The sequence below is a fragment of the Ambystoma mexicanum genome, chromosome 6q (genome assembly GCF_040938575.1).
Source record: "Ambystoma mexicanum isolate Mex_15411 chromosome 6q, UKY_AmexF1_1, whole genome shotgun sequence".
Classification (NCBI taxonomy): domain Eukaryota; kingdom Metazoa; phylum Chordata; class Amphibia; order Caudata; family Ambystomatidae; genus Ambystoma; species Ambystoma mexicanum.
The window spans coordinates 688,127,535-688,150,407 of NC_090937.1; the positions used below are offsets into that span (position 1 = coordinate 688,127,535).

Consider the following 22,873-nt stretch of genomic DNA (forward strand, 5'->3'; position numbering starts at 1 on the left):
CTGTAGTCCACACTGAGTCAGGCACTTGGGCCATGTCATCCTCAAAGTATTCTGGACGTACCAGTGCTAACATCATTCTCTGGGGCACTTCTCTTTTGATCATTTTTACCCAAAATATGAGACTCACTTCTACCCTCGTCTCTTCTGAGTCAGGCTGTTCTTCAAACAGATCGTCATCGGTGACGTCAGTCACCCGATGCCCTTCTTCAATGGCGATAATCGCACACCATTGTCTGCCTTCATCATCGTAGCCTTCAACTAATGCTATCCTACCGCGCACTGCTGCAGCATGTATCATAAAGGGAAATATGTGTCCCTCCTCTTCATGCATTGGTATTCTCGGCCTGAATAGAAATTCGTCAGGGGTTCTCCTGACCTTGTCTGAAAGGCCTGGTAATCCTGCCATAAGTATGCCATATGAGAAAACCTCTGGTTCCAGCAGTATAGCTCTCATGGCTCTGTGTCCTGGATAGGCTCTGATCATATCGCACACATTCGAATAATGCATTCCCGGAGTAGAGCCTACTATGCCCTCCTCTGTAAACGAGATGGTCATATTCAATTTTGTCATTAAATCTCGACCTAAAATGTTTACTGGGGTCTGACGTGAATGCAACAAAGGTACATTCATTTCGCATTCCCCTATGGAGACTGGGAGTGCGTCTGTGAATGGAACTCGACTGTGAGCTCCTGTAAAACGAGCGTGTTGCCCCCGTGTCAACTAAGAAGGAATATTATTTACCCCCTATGGTGACATTCACCCTAGATTCCCTATTAGGGTCTGGTGTCACTGATAGGATAGAACACATCAGGGTTCCCAGTGAGCTGTCCTAGTTGATGTATAAATTCGGTCCACTGTACACTTGTGGATTTTCTCCATTCCCGGGGTTGCCTCCCCTAGCCGAGTTTGTGTTCTGAGACATTTGCGGTGGTGCCTGTTGAAATTGCCCTTGTGGCAAATTCCCCATGCTCGGGGGTTGAACCCCCTGCTGCGCACCCTGCTGCATGCCTGGTGCTTGCTGCTGCACTGTGTGATTCTGCACACCACCCTATGGTGGGATCGCAGGAGGATTCGCCCCACATGCTCCCATTCCTTGGCTATTTTGGCACACGCCTTGGCTTCTGCACGAGCGCGCCAGATGCCCTGTCATTCCACACAGTCAACAAACCGGCGGTGGTCGGGCTATTTGTCCATTCGCCATATCTGTATTGCCCATTTGCACGTTTTGAAAACCTCCCTGATTCCCTTGGAAACCTCCCTGATTACTCTGCCATTCTCTTCCTCTAAATCCCCTTCCCCTCGGGTACAATCCTACGTTACCCTGGTTGTTCTGCTGTGGGTTAGTCACCTATTGTATGTTCTGTTCAGCTGGGCTAGTCAGCATGGCTCCTTCAAGAGCATACTTTGATCATTTCATTTGCACCAGCTTCGCTTCCTCACCTTTCCGAGTTGCCTCCTTTTTCTGATTCTTTTCTTGCAACAACCTACAGTAATGTGCAATAGTCAACTGTATTTCAGCCCAAGGTTTGGCTTCAACTCCTACCAATTTCTTGAGTTGTTTCTGCACTAGTTCTGGCAACCCTTGGCATAAAATGTGGTAAATCACAGGTATGGATTTTGTCCAAGATTCATGCGTTTCAAGCACCCATGCATCTTGGAACTTCTGCATATAAATTAACGGATCTTCTGACTCCTTTATTTTGCGAGTCATTATAGCTCCCATATCGGAAGTGTCTGGGTAAAGCACTTGTAGTGCTTTCCATACTGCTGCTCTGCAATTGTTGAATGGTGCTCTGTCGTGGGCAGTGTTAATTATGGTAACACCGGGGTACCCAGCCTGTGCCCATACATCGTCTGCTCTCTCACCGAGTATGGCAATCAGGAGACCTTTATTGTCCCCTATAGCTAACATGACGCCCCCTGTCATCTTTTCTAACTCGAGTATCTACTTCCCAGCTGCCGATGTCAGCATTGAAAGCTTGTTTTTCAAGTTCTCTCGATCCATGTGTGGCCATCAAATATATTGCAGTCTCGCTCCCCCTTTTCTAGAAGCGGAAATTGGAATGCGCAGACTTCCTTTTCTTTCCCCATGGCTCTCCTGTCTACCACTGGGGTAATATTCCTGCATCGCCGTCTACCTGGCAATGTCCTCAACCTGTCCACATAGGCGGGCGCTGACACCCCCTCTGACCATGGGGTGTTCCTTTGTGTCTGTCAGACTGTGATGTAGATTCTGATGCCCTTGGTGCGAACTCGCTAGTGTCTGACCATTTCACCCCTTTGTCCCTTCGGATCCGCTTTTCGCACCGTCTCCCTTCTTCATTTTTCTCGCACTCCGTCTCCTCTCTGGAGTCGGACATTGATTGTTCCCAATTCACGCAACTCTTTGCGTCATCGTCATTCTTACTGATTTCTAGCCTATCCAGGAACAGTCTCCTGCTCCCACTACTTCAGGTGACGTCTTCAGTGTCATACAGCTGAGTGCTTTCCAAGCACTCGTCTTCCCCCTGGGATATTGGTTCTAACCCTATTTCATCATGTTTCTTATCAATGGTTTCCCCGATGTTTCTGGTGTCGAAGTCATTTTCAATATTCGCCCCACTAGTGCCTGGTACTGAATCGTACGCAGGGAAAAATTCTTCAATGTCTTCCCATTCTACAACAGGATTGGGTTTTTTAACTTCCCGCTCCAGGTATGCGAGATCGCGTGCCCTCCGTCTACGCTTACGTTCAATGTCCTCATTAGATTCTTTGCGCTTCCTCACCTCTTCTCTAACCTTATCTTCTTCCCTTCTCTTTTCATTTCTACATTCATCTGCCCTTCGAATTTCCTCATCTTTTCGCCTCTTTATCCTTTCTTCACGTGCTCTTTGCTCTTCTTCCAGTTTTTCCATGTTCTGCCTGTACTGGTCATAGGCTATGCTCTGTTTGCGACTGAGCTGCTTACCTTGCTTTTCGCGATATAGCTGTTCTCGCATTAGCCTATCTTTCCTTCTTATTCTTTCATCCCTTACTTCCCTTTCTTTCTCCTTTCTCTGTGTCTCATCTGACCTCTCTCTCGGTCTCACATCATCACTTCCTTTTCCATCGAGTTTCAACAATATCTGTCCTCCCATCCATTCCTCTTTCACGAATGCTATCTCATCTGTTCTGTCTTCACTTCCTTTCTATTTCGTTTCCTCTCTCTCCTTATCGAGAGGTGCACTGGCCTGTGTCTGATCCTTCCTCTCATTATCGTGTCTCTCCTTGTCCCTTGGGACTGCGAAGGTAAGATTTTTATCCTGAGCCTTCCCCTTAATTTCATCACTGCTGTACGTAGGTGACTCATATGCGGGGTTGCTATACCCCGTAGCTGCCTTGAGCTCTCTTAATGGATAGAGTCCCTCTGACTTACTTCCCTCGGTTTCTGTTTCAGGCAAGGCAGGCGGCGCGGTAGGCGTCTCACCCCCCTCCGTGCATACATTTAATATCCAGTCTGCAGGTGGCTCTTCCTCTTTCGACTGTTCAAACATTTTCCAAAGTTCTAGAACAGCGAGGCGTTTGTCTAGTTTTTTCCTTGTATATGTGGCATGCAAATAAGTCGTCATATGTTGCAAGACGGCTTTAGATAAGGACCCGTTCTGTGTCCATGGCATAAACATCACGTGGGTGGTACCCTTAGCCCACTCTGTACTGTATTTCTTAAGCTTGTGTGCATGTTTAGGCAATTGTTTACATAAGTGTGCTAACGGAGTAATATCTTCCATGCTTAAATCTGTTCTAGCAATACTTTCATGCAGCTTCACCACAACCAACAATATGAGCGAGCACCAAATATTGCAAGCTCCAATCCAAATATCTGCAGGCATGTGTGATTAGTACAGGTGTCCATCAGGAATTCACTTGCACATACCTTATTTTGCACCCATGCAGGTGATAATGGCTATCCCTTGAAGACATGGATCCTCACCCCTGTCCAGAACCCGCAGAACAGGCACGAAGAGGACTACAATCGTTCCTATACCCGTACCCGTGTGGTGATCGAGCAGACCTTTGGCCTGTTGAAGGCTTGTTTTCTCTGTGTTAGCCAGTCGGGTGGGGCACTCCTGTACAGGCATGAGAAGGTGGCCAAGATTATCATGGCATGTGTCATGCTGCACAACATGTGAATCCGACAGAACATTCCTCTGTCCCCTGAATTGAACAGCAACCATCAGGTGAGGATGAAGAAGATGAGGTTGTACATCATCCCGGTGGCGATGCACAGGAGGGGCGTGCTGTGTGCCAGTCTGTGATAGGCCAATATTTCTAAGACACATGGGTGCAGAGGGTTCCATGTATGTGGGACTGAGGGCACTGGGTGTGGGGGTACATGGACACTATGCACTGTAAACCAATAAATGACACATACACAATAAGGAATGTCCAGTCAAGTATTTTTTCAGGTACACAACGGGTGTATTTAACAGGAAAAGGTAAAAAGTGCTCATACCCTCCACCTCACACACACACCCTCTCCCCTCCCCTCCCCCCACAACTCCCCCACACACCCCCTCCCCCACAACTCCCCCACACACCCACTCCCCCCTACCCCCACAACTCCCGCAAACACCCCCTCCCCCCACAACTCCCCCACACACCCACTCTCCCCTCCCCCCACAACTCCCCCACACATGGCGTGCATTGTTATGCCACTCAAGTCTGCATAGGTGTGCACATGCAGGCTGAGCCTGCAACTAATTTCATGTGTCTGACTCCGGGGGTGGCATGTTGGGGTGGCGCATAGTGCGAACAGACCTGCACAGGGGGCTCATCTGTGTGGAGCTTGACAAAGAGCCCGTGGACGCATGCTTTACTGTTGGGGCAGGATGCAGAGCCTCCATGGCATCCGCAATCCTGGCAAGGACCTGCCTCACTGCCGACAGCTCCTCACAGATCTTCTGTGTGCTCGACTCTATGGCCCCTTTCATGGCTGCAGTGTTGTCTCGGGCCTCCCTCCTTGTCACATCACCATCAGTAACCTATTGATTCACTAGGCCGGTCAGCTCCTGCTGGCGCACCTCTATCTGTGACATCCTGAACTCGCAGGGGTCCAGGACGGGGGAGGTGGATGGCAGGTGTGGCAAGGGGCCCAATTCTGATGGGTCCTGTGTGGGGCTCCAGGCCTCTGCTTCACCCTCTCCTCTCGACTGGACATGCAAGGTGACATCGGGTGAGATGATGGGTGTGTACTGGTGTGCTTGGGTTGGGCTGGGTGTGCCAAGGAATTCCATGGAGCGGTTGTCCTCCTCAGGGACACATACCTCGCCTTGGGAAAGTACCTCATCGCCACTCTGTGGCGCAGTGGCAGCTGCCTCCCCAACCGAACTGGTAGCTGCAGACAGGGTCCCATCTGCCACTGGCTCTACAGCTGCGGATTCCACAGGTGTTGGAACTTTCGGAGTAGTGGATGACCTATGACGCCCCTGTTCCCTTCCATCCAGTGGTGCCTTTGTCCTCGGTTGCTGATGTGCCTTGCTAGTGCCCTTGGAGGTGGAATGCCTGTTAGTGTCTTCCCTGGCCCTCTTCGTAGGAGTGGTGGCCTGTGCTGCAGAGTCCTCTGCATCGCTGTCGGTATCACGGCCTGTGGGGGACCATAAGAGGGATGGCATCAGTGATGGTTGTACATGCATCATGCATGCCTTGGTATTAGTGCAGTTGTACACATTTGATGACTTGCTGTCCTACTGTTGTGGCATTTGGTGGGGTTGCTAAGGCATATGTTAGGTTCACACATGTGTGAGGTGGTGTCTGCTGTGTGACATGCCTTTGTGTTGTGGACTGCGTGCAGTGTGACACATGTCAGGTATGGCATTGGCATGCTGCATGCATGTGGATGTGTCAGTCCTGGGGATGGCATCTAGGCAGGGATGTGTCCATGTGTGTGTAATGGGCCATACATTGCCTCATGGCACGGTCACATTGGTGGACTATCATCATACTTTGCATTACAGTGTTTTCTTAGGACACTCACCTCCATCTGCCGACGACGAGGCTCCTTGTTCCATTTCTCCCACACATTCTATGGACTCCATGCTGATTGCGCTGGAGCAGGTTTCTTCCCAGTGGCTGAGTTTGATCTGTGAGTTAGAGCCATCGGCAGTAGCCAGGCTCTAACTCCGGTTGGCAGACAAGATATTGCGTACTCTGAGGCGCAGGTCGTCCCAATGTTTTCTGGCGTCCTTTACTGTGCAGGGGTGGTGCCAACCGCACTGACTTTCTGGGCCACTAGCTCCCATATCTTTCTTTTTGAGCTGTGCTGCTCTTTTCAGGTCAGAGGCAAAGACCACCTCTGCATTCTCAGCCAGAGTGTCAGCAAGCATGTTAAGTTCATCCTCGGGGAACCGCTCCTTCCGCTGCCGGGATACCCCTTTCTTTATAGCCTTTGGCATGGTGCTGGTGGTGTAGAAGATCATCTGAGTGTTGGTTTGAGGCTCCAGGTCCTGTGTATCGAGGATGGCAATGGATTGTGTTTTTCAAGAAGGCCGCTGTGCCATTTCCGGTTCCGGCGTGATGACGTTACTTCCGGTTCCGGTATTAGCGGGCCTGCTATTAGCGTGCCAGTTTTTAGCGGGCCCGCTAATGCCAGACCCGTTAATGCCGGGCCCTTTATTTATAGGTGGAAGGAGGCGGAAGGGCTGTCAGCGTTTTCCATGATGCCGCTAAGGGATGTTTTGGTACCGTCGATACCGGCATGCCACTAGGCGCGTGCACGCATACTCTTAATCGCCCGCTGTCAGCGGCGTCATTGCTACCGGAACCGGTATTGCCTCCATGCCGGTAAAAACTGATTTTTCTGCGAATCTCGTAATGACCCCCTAAGTCTTGAAAGTACATTTGCAAAACCCACAGGGGCATTTTTAATCCCCATGCTGAATTGCATTCTGGTACTTGTAGACCTCAATTCAAGATATGGAGAGAGAGGCTACAATAGAACTCTCTCTGCTTCATATACTTCTCTGATATTTATGTATTTGTCCAGATGGTTTATAATGATTTGTGTACTTTTCAAGTCTTCTCTATGAAACAGAGTGTTGTTGAAAGCTAAACATGGGGGTGAGTAGGGTAAAGCCGGAGCGGGCTTGTGGATGAGGATTTTTTATGAGGTCCATTGATGTGGGAAGAGAGGCTGCTGGCCTGAAGACTGGAGAGGTTGTTTTCCCCGGTCTTGGTCGGGCACTGATTTTGCTTATAATTGAAGGCCTACAAAGTTGCTTTCTCTCTGCCTCAAGTCTACTGGTAAACTGGCCCATCTGATGATCAAGAAGGAGATGGTCCAGAAACTAGGATACCCCTGCCCACATTGCATTGGTACATAAACTAGTCAAGACGAAAGTAGAAAGTGTTGTATTCTTTACGTTGATCAGACTACCAGGAGGGCACATGAAAGATGGATTTAACACAGATCTAACATAAGGACACGCAACCACAAAGCACCTGTTGCCAGATACTTCATGAAAAAGAAACACAATATCGCTCAAATTATATTCATCATTTTACAAGTGTTACATATCCCTACCAGGTGTGGAGACATAGTCAAAAGACTATCCCAAAGAGAGAGGCATTGGCGTAATCTACTGGACACATTATCACCCATAGGGATGAATGATGAATTTAGCCTACATTGCTACTGCTAAAGAATATGTCTGTATTTCCACATACACTTTACTTTTCATCCAGATGTATAACGTCTGTATCTCATACTTGACTAAGTGCCGTATCACGAGTTGGGGACAGCAGTAAAATTTGTCAGTGATGCTATTACCGCCGCATTTACCTGTCCGCCCAATCTCGAGTTGGGTGGAAAGTGGGAGTTTTACCTCAAGCTTTTTTTTTGCAGCTAAAAATCTCCCCTTTCTGCCCGTTTCCAGTGCAATAAGCGCAGCGCTAATTGTGCCAGTGCTGATTGCGCCAAGAAACCCCTGTTGGGTCCAATGGACCCGATGCGAATGGGGATTTACCTCCCCACTTCAACTCGGGATCCGGCGCAAATTTGCACTGGACTGAGTTGCGGTAACGCTAATAGCGTTGGCCGGTATCTCTTTGCAAATATCGCCGGGATACCACCCAACTCATGATGAGCCCCTAAGTCCCTTAACATTCTCAAATGTTTTTCTATTCTCTTTGGACTAACTTAATATTGATTAATCGCTGTTTGTAAACACACTATTAATGAGTCTCTTCAAATGTATTTTTATTTAGTTTTTCGTCTGACTCTAGGTTAGCAATACTTTTTGACTTGCTGTTTACAATATTTTGTGACTGAATATAGGTCTGAATATATGCACAGATTGATTTATTGGCTGTACCTTGGGATAATGTCATATTTATTACTGTTTGTACATACACTACTAACAAGTCTCCATACATGTATTTGTGTTTGTTTTTGTTTATGAGTCGAGGGTACTAATATAGTGACTTGTTATTTACCTTATTTGTAACTTAACATAAGTATGAATATATGCACAGATTGGCTTATTGGCTGCAGCCTTTTGACTAGCAATGCTTTACTCCATTACATAGTCGACTTATAATGTATTTTATCAATTCAGTCCGATTTTGTATATCATTTTTCAATTCCTTTACAATCCAGATTGTGAATGTAGTGCATAGAGGTTTCCTACCAATAAACCCACTAGTCTTGCAAATCGCGCCTCTTCATGGTGACATCAGCACACTCCTTGTGTGATGACATCATGACGCCACAACGTGATTTCAGCCATGTTCTCCTATATTTACCCTCTTATGCACGGGTGGTTGTCTTTTCGCACAGACACATGCTGCTTCTACCTGCTGCATGACTTGGGGTAAGCTTGGTGTCCTTAAGCTGTCCCACTTTTCAAATTGATGTGCTATTTTACTTTGATAAACTGGATCTTTACGATGTTGTTCTCCTTACCGCTAGCTTCTTGTGAAATGCATTTATTTCTGGCTATTGGGTAGGTTTTGACTTCATGGGGATTGATTCTACCTTAGGCACTGTTCTTCACCTTTTTTGAATTTCATATACTACCTTGTTTCCATGATATCTTACTTTGGACCCCTAGTCCTTCATTCCTTTTACTTTTTTTCAACAGATGGCTTATTTATAAAATCTGTTGATTCCGTTAGTTGTTATTCGTATTACTTTATTGAATAATATTTTGGATTTACTTCTATGTTTTGGATTTACTTCTATGTTCTACATGAGGCCACATAACTTTACTAATGTGTAGCTTATTTTTATGAATATATGATTTCTCCTATGAATTTGTGACTTTCTGATGAAATATGTACTGAGAAAAGCTTTTTTGAGACGATATCTTGGAATTTCTTTTGTGATACAACTCTTGAACTGTATAGTTGAACAGAATGATACAATGTTACTTATGTTTAATAGATGTAAGCATGTTTTCATGATGAAGGGAATGCTTTTCCCAAAACGTGCTGAGCCTCAACTATCAAATATGAAGACGATTTTAAGAACAAATGAGTCCTTATAGTTGTCTATGGAATTTTGAAAATGTCTTTTACTGATATGTCTTTTATTAAGACAGTTGAACTCTCTACTTTCGTATGAGTCTTGGCTGGTTTCTGTACCAGTACAAAGGTGTGAAGGGGAAGGGGCATCCTAGTTTCTGGAAACCATCTCTTTCTCGTGTTGTGCCTACAGCCTATGGTTAACGGTTATTTTACCTCCCATGCATCCAAATTAGCATTTGAACAGTTTGAGAGTTTTTTATGAACTTGTTTTTTTTAGCCGGTCTGATAGCACAGCAAGTAGAGCGCTCGCTTTGACATCTATGCAGAGCCTGCTGATGCAGGTTCGAATCACGGCAGTCCAAAACTCAGCCTTTCATCCTTCCGATGTCGATAAATGAGCACCACACATGTGGGTAATAATAAGCAGCGCTCAGATACCTGAGGGCTTGTAGCGCTATATAAATGTTAAATTAAATGATTGATTAATTTAATTAAATTAATTATTAATTTAATTAATTAAAACACATGCTCAGGAAATCCTGCAGTGGATGCACTTTACTCTGTCTGATGAACCCCCATTGCCAGCCATTAGGCCCTTGGAATCTGCGAGGACAGCTTGAGACATTCTTTAGGTATATAGCTCTCTTTATGTTTAAAATAAAAAAAACTTTGCTTGGAGGGTCATTCATCTGTAGCTTCTCATTTAATGGGGTATTGCTAGTTGGGTCAATATGCCCAAATTTATACACCATGAAAATAAATGTAATCCTAAAACCGCTGCAAAAACTGTTTGCTTCAATTAGCAAAATGTAGAGTCAATTGTGTTGCATTGAATTCCAAAGTCAGGTGGTGTTTTTAAAGCAAGGTTGTAAAAGGACCTAATCAGGCATATTTCTACCAACTTCGGCTGGGAAGATGTAGACTGGTCTCCAATCCCGGCTTTGCCACTTCAACAAAGTGTGTGTTTCCAGGCAGATCAATTTATCCCATTATTCTTTATCAAGTCCTTAGAAAGCTCACACTGTCTACTACTCCAAAGATGTCTCACTCATGAATTTGAACCATATATAATAATAACTGACTTTACATATACCGGACATAACGTACATTTGTATCTTTGCTTATGGCTGACAACTACTTTTAATGTAAGGTGACCAGACGTCCAGTTTCTCCCGAGACTGTCCCGGAATTTGGTGCTCTGCCCCCCTTTTTCAAGCTTATGTTCTCATTGGAAATTGCAGTGGTCCCGGTTTTTTGTAATAAGTCTTCGTGGCTGGCTGGCAGGAATGCACAATCTAGCAAAGAAGAAATGCTGCATTTTACAATTTGAGATGGTGTTAGTTTGTGATAAATTAATTTTGAAATGTGTTCATTGGAATAGTAACACTTAAACCCCTTCTTTTCCAAATGCTGCTGAAGTGTTGTGTCTTGACAACCACTTTAAAGAGTTAGTCCTACTTTTATATTAGTTTTAAAAATCTGGTCACCGTATTTTAATGTAACTTCCCAAGATACACTTCAATATCAAAGACTGATTCTATGGCGTTATTTGCTGTGATGACACTCCATATGTAAATTAGGAGCATCGCACATGTTTTGATCTCTTGAGCCCTGACAATCTTAGGGCCTGTTGGGGGCTGCTCCGGATTGTTGGGGGCTGCTCCGGTCCACCGGGCAGCCCCATACTCGTGTCGGGCAGCGCCCGACACCACACGCTGCAGTGCGGCGATCACGCCGCAAGATGAAGGGTGGGGGTTCAGCCCACCCGCTCCGGGACACCGGAGCGCCACACATGGCCGGCTGGCAACCGGCTTACCGCGGCCCCGGCTCTGGGGGCACCCAGGCCGGGGTCGCCCCCTGGCCCGACTCACAGGGCCAGGGAAACACACAGGGACGGTGTTGCCCGGCAGGGGCACCGTCCGGACGGCGTTGCCCGGCAGGGGCACCGTCCTGCAGCTGGGCCCCTTCCTTGGGCCCAGCGCACGTGGTGGGGCGCCGCCATGGCGCGGACACAAAACACACACGGAGTCTCGCTGGTCTCGACTGACGAGCCCGGAAACGGCTCGTCCTTTTTATTATGTTGGTCACGTGGTTCCCCACGTGACCAGGATGAACACACTGGAAGACACCATGTCCCCTTACAGGGGTGACATGCAACACTCCTCCTTTTCCATATCAACAAAACAAACAACCCCAAAGTCCCACCATAACCACCACCACTACAAAACAAACAACCATTCTACTACTACACCCTTTATTAACCTGGGTGAGTGGTTTCACTATTACTGAATACCGCCACGGTTGACCCCCCTGGCACCATTTAAAGCATGGCCACAATGTGCGGGAGCACAGCTTCACATCGCCACTTGAATGGGCCATTTTAAGCAAGTCCAGGGTCTGCAGGGTCCCAGTCTTCATGGGGATGGCCACTGAGTCCATGTTAAGCACTTGCGGGTCTGCGGGAGACCAGTCCGACATCACCCGTGGGCAGTTCAGTTCACCACTCAGGGGCCGGCAAAGCCGCACCTGGGGAGGCCCAGGGGCCACATCGGCCAAGTCCACATTCTTGAGCGCAAGCCCGCAGCAGGGCACCGATAACAACCAGGCCACTTTCCACACCTCCCCCTTTTCATGGGGGCTGCTGGCGTTGTGTTTGGCCAACATCATAGTCTTATCATTCCCGCCGTGGGCCTCGTTGAAAATCCGGGGCATGCACCTCCCCTCCACCCCCGCAGGCGACGACCCCTCTTCCATGTTTCAGTGGGGGAAGGGCAGCCAGCCCTCATGCCGGCCCGGTTCCAGTGTGGAACACTTTTTTTTTTCTTAAACGCTCCGGTGCGGAGCGATTTTCCTCTTTTTTTTTTTTTTTTTTTGGCGGCGATGTTTGCCGCGGCTGGGGGGGGGGGGGGGGGGGCAGGCAGCTCTCCGCCCGCTCCTCGTGACGAGCACTCTATTGTGCTTGCGAGCCCAGCTGGTGCTGGGCCCGCCTCCTTTGTTCCTTTTGCAGGCCCTGTTGGATTCGGGCCTGCAACACATTTTTTTTTTTTCTTTCCCCCGCGGGCCCAGCTGATCATGGGCCCGCCTTCCGTTGGGGGCCGCGTCAGCTGTTGGACGGCCCCGACTCCGTGCCACGGCCGATGCCGCTCCTCTGTCGGGGCCGCCTCAGCTGTTCCGCGGCCCCTCGTTTCCCTCTGCGGGCCCCGTTGGAGATGGGCCCGCATCTTTATTTTGGCACTGCTCGCCGTCGCGGGTGGGGGAGGGGCAGCGCCTCCTCACCGCGGCCGATGCCGCGGGCCTCCTTCCTCATCTCCCTCAGGGGACGGGAAGGCCGCACCTGGGGAGGCCCAGGGGCCACATCGGCCAAGTCCACATTCTTGAGCGCAAGCCCGCAGCAGGGCACCGATAACAACCAGGCCACTTTCCACAGGGCCGACCCAGAATGGCAGGCGTTTATTGATCACTTTTTGTTTCTGTTTTGTAACATCACAGTCACACCCCACTGGATGTTAAACATGAGTTATCAGTTCCAGTTAAACACCCCTGTGTGGCCGCCGTTCGTTTAACACTGCTAGCCTGTCTGTGAAATCCTTCCTGGGGTTGCATGAGAGGGGCCTTGTGAGCGCCTTTAGGACCTCCATCCTGTGTGGCTCGCAGGGCTGTTAAAATCTGCTCCAAATATGTATGTGATAATGTGAATGTTTCTGTGCATGCAGCCTTTCACAACGGAAGTCTGTCTTTGAACGGAAAGCAAAAAAGACTCTTCTGCTTCTGCGCTCCTCTTGCCAGCTGTACAGAGCCCTGCTCGCAAGCTGCAACCTAACTGGGGTTCTTTACTTTTGCTGTACAGGGAACAAGGGACCCACTGTTTCTGGCAGGCGTGACGTTCCCACCGGATTACCCCATCTATGAAGAGACGAAAATAAAGCTGACCGTCTACGACGTCAAGGGGAAATCTCCGGAAACCGTGAGTACTGCTCAGCGCGCTTTGCGTGCCTACGCTGCCCCCGAGCTGTGCAATGATAGGCTGCGTGGAACCGTTTACATATACGAGTGTATTTGAAAGCATGTCATTCTGCTTATGCCGCAGCTTTCGTTTAACTGGAGGGCAAGAGGAACCCAGAGCAAATGGCGCTTCACTCTGAGCCCAGGTTGAGCTTTTAGACAACGAGAGTCTTTGTAAAGCACCTGTGACCCGCAGCCAGCAAAAAGACCAGCAATGTACTCAATCATTGAGAAACGGGCCTAGGAGCAACCCTTGAAGCAGCAAGGCAAAGTGACGTATTCTCATCTGCATTATGTTTTGATCACAAAATGCCATATTACGAGTTCGGCGGTGCGGCCAAAAACTGTAGTAATGCAGCGCTACCACTGCATTACTGCCGCATTACCGTACCGCCGAACTATAGTTTTGGAGATGAGGCAGAGGAAAAATTGCTCCGCCTTACTGCCCAAAAACAGACAAATCAGCGGAATTACCACTGGCAGTAATTCTGCCAAAATCCCCATGGAGCCCTATAGACTCTGATAAATGGGAACCAAAACACCGCCTACCACCACTTGTTATCCGGCGGTAATTCTTGACAAAGGTGACCTACGCAACATGGGGCCCCTCTGGGAGAAATTGCTCAAAAATGGTTTTGGGTCTTAGTTGACAGTTGAAGTTCTGTTCCTGTCAGGGGTACAGAGAAAATGGTTTACCAGAAACAGCAAGCATGCATCCTTGTGTTTCACTTAGTGCTGCGTTCTGGAACACTGGGATCGCCAGCTGTTTTGGAGTGCAACTCCCGTAAGCCCTAGCCAGCATAGTCAATGGTGATAGGTCATGGGAGTCGTAGTTCGAAACATCTGGAGAGCCACTAGTTGGAGACCCCTGGTTTTTTTCATGTACAAGAAGACGTTTGCAAATTATCTTCACAGAAACTCACAATTTAGATGAAAACTTGTCTCTGTCTTGTAATTGTAATTGATTTTTTTGTAAAGCGCTTATACACAAGTGAATTGCTTCAAGCGCTTCAAGGTGGTAAAGAAACGAGGGAATATCGTTGTCGTTCTTAGGCCTTGAAGATTATGAATGATCTAACAGCAATAACGAGCATACTAGGCCAGGGCATTTCTACGGTGGTCAGTCAAAATGTCAAAAAAAAAATGTCGAATGACAAATGTCAAAAAAAAAATTCAAAAAAAAAAAAAGTCGAATCTATTTTTTTATTTATATGTATTTTTTGGGTTTGGTAAGTATAAAAAATTGGTAAAATACTAAAAAAGGGGGGTTGGGGGGAACCCCCCCCATTTGAAAAAAAAAGTATCGAAAAAAAAGCGACTTTTTTTCGACATTTTTTTTCTACATTATGACTTTTGACATTTTTGTTTTCGACATTGTGACTATAAACCCATTTCTACTAGTATAAGTGCATGACAAAGAGTGGGGAGAGAAATGGGTGGAGAGACATACAAGATAAAAAGGTTGTTCATCAATGTGCCTATGCATGCAGGCACAGCAAAGCTGAGGAGGAGATATAGGGGAAGACAGGGCAGATAAACATGCTAAGCTGAGAACATTCAAGGTGGTGCAAGTGTGGGGGAGTAGGAGGAGGGCAAGTATGCCCAGTCCAGAAGGGGCCAGGGTTAAGTGCAGAGTGGGTGCCATTTTCATGCAACCTATTCCGAGTGCAGTAATGCAGGCAGAGTGCAGAGGCCCAGAGGCAAACGCAGGATTGGCGGCGGAGCCCGGGACCTGTGAGGCTCTGGAGGTGCACAAGGCGACCAGTCAGCTGGCTTAAACAGGTTGGGGATGAGAAGGAAGGAGGCAGGAGAGAAGAGAAAGGAGGTTAGCAAGGGAGAGGGAGAGAGCAGAAGGAAGAGAAGAGGAATGTCTTGAGGAGTTTCCAGAACTTAAGGCGGTCCTGCTCAAGAAGGAGAGAAGCAGGTAGGCTGTTCCAGAGGGAGGCACCTGCAGAGGCTGAGGATCTACCCCCAAATCTGTTTGGAAATGCGCCCCACCTGCAGAGTGTTGGAGGAGGCAGAGCAGAGGGCTCTGGAAGGAGAGTTCTTAGGAAGAGAGCGTTGTAGATAGTGGGTGCCACGGCCCCAGAAAGCCTTGTGGACCTATGCAGAGGGACTTGAACCTGATCCTTGCAGCCATGAGGTGCCAGTGGAGGGATTTCAGCGCCCGAGAGATGCGGTCCCTGGGCTTGAGGCCACGGATAAGTCTTGCGGTTCTGTTCTGGATAAGTTAAATAGGTCAAAGATTAGAGGTGGGAAGATTGAGAAAGAGACTGTTGCATTAGTCCAGTCTGGAGAGAACCAGGGTTCTGGAGACAGTGAGCCTCTAAGGGAAGGTGAGAAAAGGTAGAATACCTCTGAGGAGGTGCAGCTGGTAGTGGGACTTTGTGGACATGTCTGAGATGTGAGAAGAGACGGAGAGAGAGTAGAGTCGAAGATGACCCCCAGATGTTTTAATGGGTGAGGTGTGCAGGACCGAGGGTGGTCGGCCAGAGTGAAAGTAGGAAAACGGGAAATAGAAATGCTTTCTGATCTGAGGCCAACTATGTCAACACTTTTAAATAATGCAATACAGGAATATGCCTGTTTCAAATCTGCAGTCTTCCATTTAGTAGTTCCATAGGGAAAATATTAGAATTGAACATATGTTCTGATATTTGCAGTTTGAAGAGTTACTAGCATCCTTCCATTAGGATCTGAAAATCGACATTAAATGATGACCTGCTGCAAAGTTGCTGCACTCTTATTTGCTAGAAACCGATTCCTCTCCACAATTCACAGTTGGTGTCCATCAAGTTGGTTTGCTGCGCTGGGAACCTCTGCCATCTTTTTCCCCCTGTCTGGCACCTTTTCCATCTCTCGCCCTCTCTCCTTATGCCCACCCTTACCTCTCGCCTTTCTCGTTACTTTCCCATTCCTTGCCTGGCTCGTCCCGCCTTCTCCACCTGCCCTCTGGCCATGCCATCAACACCTTGCCCTTCCCCGCTTCATGTTGATGCTGTTGAGCCTTGCAGCTTCGATACACTCCCTGAATGCGTGGGCATACATAATACCAGCACTCCCGCATGCTTCGGTTTCCCTTCCGATTTTCTTCCCCATTTCTATGCCCAAATTAACATACGTCATTTTTTGGCGCAAGAGACAGGTGTATAATGCCATTCCGTCTGTAACGTTGAGGTAACAGATTTCTAACCCATAATACCCTTACCTCACTCTGGCCCGTACCAGACTGCACACTCCCCTGGGAACGGCATTATCACTTAAATTCAGATTGCCAAATGCCCCTCCATTTGATGATGCTTCGATATTGTGGCATGAAGAAATAGAGCGCCTTTAAGAAAGCATAGGCTAATGTGCTCATTGTTTGTCGTTGCAGGGATGCTGAAGGTATGCTTCCATTCTGCCTTTTCTATTTCAGACATGGTTAGGTATGGGTTGCCCAGGTTTGCTTTTATGTCACGCTGCTCTTTATTGGGCACAACCATGGACATGAATGTCATGCTGTAGCAATCGTGGACAGATCAATGTTTATTGCCCATTCGTGAAGGCTACCCTTGTTGAACAGAATCAGAATCTGTCCAGTGTTGCGCTTTAATGAACTCGGTGAATGTAAAATTAAAAAGTGCATACAAATTATAAAATATCTCAGGGGGGGTGGCATGGCTGGGAGCCATTCATCACGGATGTGCACGGGGTGAGCTCTACATCTTCATCACCCAAAATCCTGCTATAATCCACTAACCGAGGGATCCGTTGACTCCACTATTAGGATGGTCCATGCATTCAGCTTTTTTGAGTTTTTTGTTTTTCTTTGCGGCGAAGATGGGCATTATCTTGGGGTGCCGCGGCTGAGTCCCGGAGCCTCTCTGTATCGGAGCGTGGATTCGGGAAGGCCGGATGGTCTCGTGGAGGGGCACGCACAATCTCCCTCCTCACTGTGAACTTTTGTGAAGTTCCAGGCAGATCGGTTGGTGGGCTGGGCTCCCTGACATGATGCGGACACTCGAGGGGGCACAATTTCGGATCTCACGACCCAGTTTGGATGGCTGTCCCTGCCCAGGGTTATGGAAGCCGTGCTGGGCTCCCAGAATGGAAAATAAGCGGGTCGGGTCACCTTCTCATTGAGAACTTCTAGACAATTCCCTAGCTTGTGACTGTTTCTTGGGGTGCTGAAAGCAGGGTAAGGTTCCGGCTCATTGACTGTGTGGTTGCCTTATGCAGAAGGGGAAGCAGTGCTATCTAGGTTCCCTTCTTTATGGCCCTGGTGTAGGAGGTGAGCCGAGGGTTGGCCCTAGATTGAGACCGCCAAGTCCCTGCAGTAATTATCAGGCTTTAAGTCCCCATCATGATAAAGGGCCAGCAGAAAATTGAACAGTATGTGGGTGTTAGGAGTAAGCAGGATAGAAGCGTGGAGCTAGGTGTTGCTCAGGAACCGGCCTGACCCAGCGAGGGGGAGACTATGGATGGCCTACTGTTAGCCCTAAAAGACTCAAACACAGCTTTGGAAAATACAATCCAGGAGGTCGGAGGGGACGTTTCTCTAATTTGGGCGGACCTACAAAAGATCAACAAAAGGGTGACAGATGCCGAACAACAGATCATTGATGTCGAAGACTCTTTAACAGTCCTGTAAAGACGGGTGGATGGTCTAATGATGATGACAATGAACCTTGAGCCTAGGGCAGAGGATGCGTAAGGGATGTCTCGGGGATGCAACGTACAGATTATTGGTTTAGCTGAGGGGGAGGAAGGTCAGTGTGCAGAGTTGTTCTTGGAGATGCTGTTACTGGATGCCCTTAAGATTAAGGACCTTTCGAAATTCTTCACTATTGAAAGGGCACAGAAAGGTGCCTGGATGACGGCCTGCTCTGGGTACTCCAACTAGAGGGGTGGTGGTGAAGTTTTTGAACTTTAGGGATAGGGTTGCTGTATTGCAGGATGTGCAGATGAATGGTCGCTTTAGAGTGGGGTCTACCAATATCCTTGTTCCTTACATCTTGATAACTGAACATTGATGGGGAATTAGAAGCCAACGTTGAGGTTGGTTGTGTGGAATGTATGGGGCCTTGGCAATAAAGGGAAGAGAACTACAATTTGTGGCTTTTTGAAACAACATGGGATCCAAGTTTTGCTATTACTGGAAACTCATCTTCTGGACTCGGACCTGGAGGATGTTTGACACGGGTGGGGAGGTATGGTATTTCAACAAGGTTTGTCATCTTATGCGACAGGGGTCATGATGTGGGTGGGGTAGGCTTTCACATACACATTGAAAATAAGTGGGGGGATTCAGAGGGTATGACAATAATATATAAACATTGTTGGAATGGAAAGGGTGTGTGTCTCATTAATTCCTATGCGCCAAATGAAGATGACAAGGATTATTTTTCGGGAGGTATTGGAAAGGACTGGGGTTTATTGATATGACATATTTCTCTGGGCTGGAGATTTTAACTGCCTTCTGGAACCGGTACTGGATAAATCAGACACAACGTGTCCCTTCAAAACATTAGCCTCTACGGCTCTGAACGACCTAGTGCAGGAACTTGATCTGGTGGAACCATGGAGGGAATGTTGGGGAGGTTTGGGGGGTATTCATTCTTCTGCCGCCCTCATGGTTCTTACACACGTCTCGATTATATTTGTGTGGGAAAAGAACATTTTGAGTTATTTTCTGATGCTGAATATTTTGGGAGGATACTTTCTGACCAAACCCCCCTTGCAACTATGTTTTGCTGGACAAGGAACACGCCTCCTATATTTACTTGGAGATTAAGAGCAGAAGCTATGGAGGATGGGGCATTCTGGAATAAAATCAAGGAGGAAATATCTTCCTTTTTTAATAGGAATGGAGACTCCATTGAGGGTTTTTGCCTGTTGTATGAGTCCTTGAAGGTCACCATTAGAGAGTTGTACATGGTAAGCAGCTTGGTAGTATGTAAGACTCTTCATAGGTCATTAATGGAGGTCAAACAGGCGATTAAGAAATTGGAGGGGGCGATAGCGATGGGGAGTCAACGCGGGGGTGACCTATCCAGGGAACTACACAAGTATTGGGAACTTCATAATTATTTAAACAAATGTGAATATAATCAGTACGCGGTGCTTATTCACAGCAAAGGTGACAAGGTGAGTAGACTTTTGGCATGGTTACTTAATTGGGAAACACCTAGATCTACTATAACCCAGGTATTAAATATTAAATGGCAAACGTCTGTTGGTGTCTTCTCAAGAGGGTATTAATTTAGTATTTCAGGAATACTATAAAACTCTCTATTCAAGCACAGACACTTATGAAGAGGAAAAGGCCTCAGATTTATTGGAGCAAGTTCATTTGCCGCACTTGTCAGATGAGGCCGGAGAGGCATTGGATACACCTGTAGAAGAGTGGACAATCCGTTGTGCTATCTCCTCCCTGTGGAATGGTAAGACGCTGAGGACCGAGGGCCTCTCAGTAAAGTTTTATACCACGTATATGGATCTGATGGTGCCTCAGCTGCAGAAGTTGTATGGTCATGCCCTGTGAGTTGAAGCTCTCCCAGGGTCGAAGCGCAAGGCCATGATCATTGTGTTACTCAAACCCCAGAAGAATCCAAGGCATTGTGACTCTTACCGTCCCAGCTCATTAACATAGATGCCAAAATATTGGGTACGATTATAGCCCAGCAGTTATTTAATATAATTCTGAGGTTGGTCCACCCGGATCAGTGCATTTTTTTGGAGGGAGGAGCACTTCCCTGAATCTAAGGAGACTGCATCACATCATGGATATAGTTAAAGATTCAAGCGAGGAATTGGTGATAATATCCCTTGATGCAGTTAAGGCCTTCAAATCACTTGAATGGCCCTGGCTATTCAAAGTATTTCAACACTATGGACTGGGAGCAGTTGTATTGCAATGGATCCACCTTTTATACCATGAACCTATGAAAAGGGTTAAAACAGGAAGTTGGATCTCTGGCAGGTGGATACAGGAAAGGGGGACCAGAAAGGGCTGTCTAGTTTCTCTGGTACTGTTCGCCCCAGCATTGGAACCTGTAGCTGCCTTTTTAGATGTTGTATATCTGAGACTCGTATATGGATACGTGGGTGTACACAGACCATCTCCTTGTATGCTGATGATGCTTTATTTTATGTGTGTAACCTGATGTGTGATAATCCAGTTATTCTGGAGGTGCTCGATAATACTGTCTGGTTTGCGAATAAACAAGAATAAGTCCATACTTTTTACTCTAGCTGGCATGAGGCACACACACCGGAACGCATTTCCAGACTGGGCAGTGCAGTGGGAATGCAAATCATTCAAGTATCTGGGAGTTGATTTTTCACAGGATTGAGGACACATGTGTGCGCATTGACTGAGTTTAGGGATGCAATAATCTTTATGGCAGAAGATACCTCTCTGATGAGTAAAATAGCGTTGTGCAAGATGATAATCCTTCCTATAATACTGTATTTTTATGAACAATATCCCTTATATGATAAAGCGGGTCTTCTTCCAGATGTTAAAATTACTGAATTGCTTTGGGTTACTGGCAGATGGAGAGTGGTGCTATCGGCATTGGGGAGGACTTAACAGGAAGGTGGTTTGTCCCTTCCTCACTACAAATTGTATTTGCCTGCTGCCCCATTGCTATATGCACTACACTCCCAGAGGGGAGGTGTGTATGTTATTACGAGGCCTTCCGAAATATTGACAAGGGATTGATTTACTATGGGATGCTTGGACTCTAGAGGCGATACGTTTATAATACGAATAGTGCAGATTGCATGCTAGAGGCTCCTGACCAGATTTCCAATGGAGGCGTTTATTGCTCTGAGTTGCCTGTTCGGTTTGACATGGTTCTCTTTGGGATATTTAAGGACATGGGTCTTTCCACACAGAAGCTAAGGGTTGTAGATCATTGGGAGATGTTTGTGGGGAATTATCTCTGCTTACCTTTGCTCAATGGTTGGAGGAGTATGAATGATATGCCCATGGGAACACTTTCTGAACTATGTTAGGATGGTTGAGAGAATGGCTAAATTGTGGACGATTATTACAGTTGAGCCGGAATACTCCTCATTGCTGCCGGAGGTCTTCTTGATGGGTGACAATAGAGGAACGCTTTCACAGATATTCAACATTTTATTACACGGGAGGGCCACACCAGTTCTCACGATTAAAGGGAAATGGGAAAAGGATCTTGGCTATGCACGATCTGACCGAGAATAGCTTGGGAAGAGTGTACATATTAAAAAGGTATCCAGGAATGCCAGGTCTAAACTGAATCAGTTTAATTTCCTTAATAGGGTCTATTTGCCCCAGCTAGGATGTACGTCATTGCCCTGAAGTTACATCTTACTTGCCCCAGATGTAGTCTTGACACATGGTTTGGTAATATCCTGCAATTCAATAGTATTGGAAGGAAGTAACAGATAAAATCAACATGTTGCTTCATAGCTCCTATGAATGTGTCCCGTCTTTGTGCTGGTAGGCAGGTTACTGGGAAACAAGAAAGAGAAACGGAGGAAAAAGATTGCCCACTCCTTATTGGTATTAGTGAAAAGAAGGTTGGCTATATTGTGGAAGTGTCCCGGGGCCCACTTATCCCGCAATGGGTGACGCAGGCTGCAAAATCTGCACTCACCGCTTGCAATTGGCGAGTAATAATTAGGGCGGGGTGAGTAAGGGATTGGGTGCATGTGACCTGACCTCCAGCTGCACTGTGTGTGAGTGCACGAGGCAGCCACTGGTGCATTACAATTAGGCCAAGCAGGCTGAGGCCTAGAGCGGCAGATTTCCACTGGAGCGCCATGTTTAAAGTAATTTTTATTTCCCTGTGTCAGGCCGATCATGTGATGTTGGTGCTGATGACCTTTCTGCTCTCAGCACGAGCAGAACACAGACAGTACCCCTCGCAGAGAGCCTTTCTGCCCAAAGGCCTGGACTGGCCTGATCTGTCTTTCAATTCCCTTGTCGAGATGAGATCCCAAGGGTGGGTGATCGGAAGGTTGCAGGCTCGAATTAATGTGAACACATGATTTGCATTAAGACACTTTTTAACATATAAAGCCTATAAAGCTTTTGCTGTCCGAACTTATAGATATGGTTCAGGTTTATAAAAGCTTTACCGTTCGGGTGACTTTTGTAAATAAAAAAAAAGGAAATGACCACCAAACCCAGTGTGCATTCGGCATTTAGTGATTCAATCATACAACCCATACCACGGACGAATGTGTCAGATATAAAGATGTGTGTTCATTGTGCCCCTCCCCGTTCTCACTTTTTTGTAATCAATATACAAAAACTGTGCTGAGCAATCACTTTTCACATACAAACTTTGTTGTTCAAATACGCAACATCAATTGTCTAAGCTGTCAAATAGCGCTTCATGTCAGATTGATGCT

General features: G+C 47.1%; 1 protein-coding gene across 3 annotated transcripts in view; it reads left to right on the plus strand.

Annotated features, from left to right (window-relative positions):
- Positions 1–22,873, plus strand: part of INPP4B (inositol polyphosphate-4-phosphatase type II B) — a 3,177,224-nt gene that overhangs the window by 591,787 nt on the left and 2,562,564 nt on the right. For all 3 annotated transcript variants that reach the window (XM_069631181.1, XM_069631178.1, XM_069631177.1), the window contains exon 4: positions 13,329–13,445. In XM_069631181.1, coding sequence (XP_069487282.1) covers positions 13,329–13,445 — 117 coding nt within the window. The remainder of the gene's footprint in view (positions 1–13,328; positions 13,446–22,873) is intronic.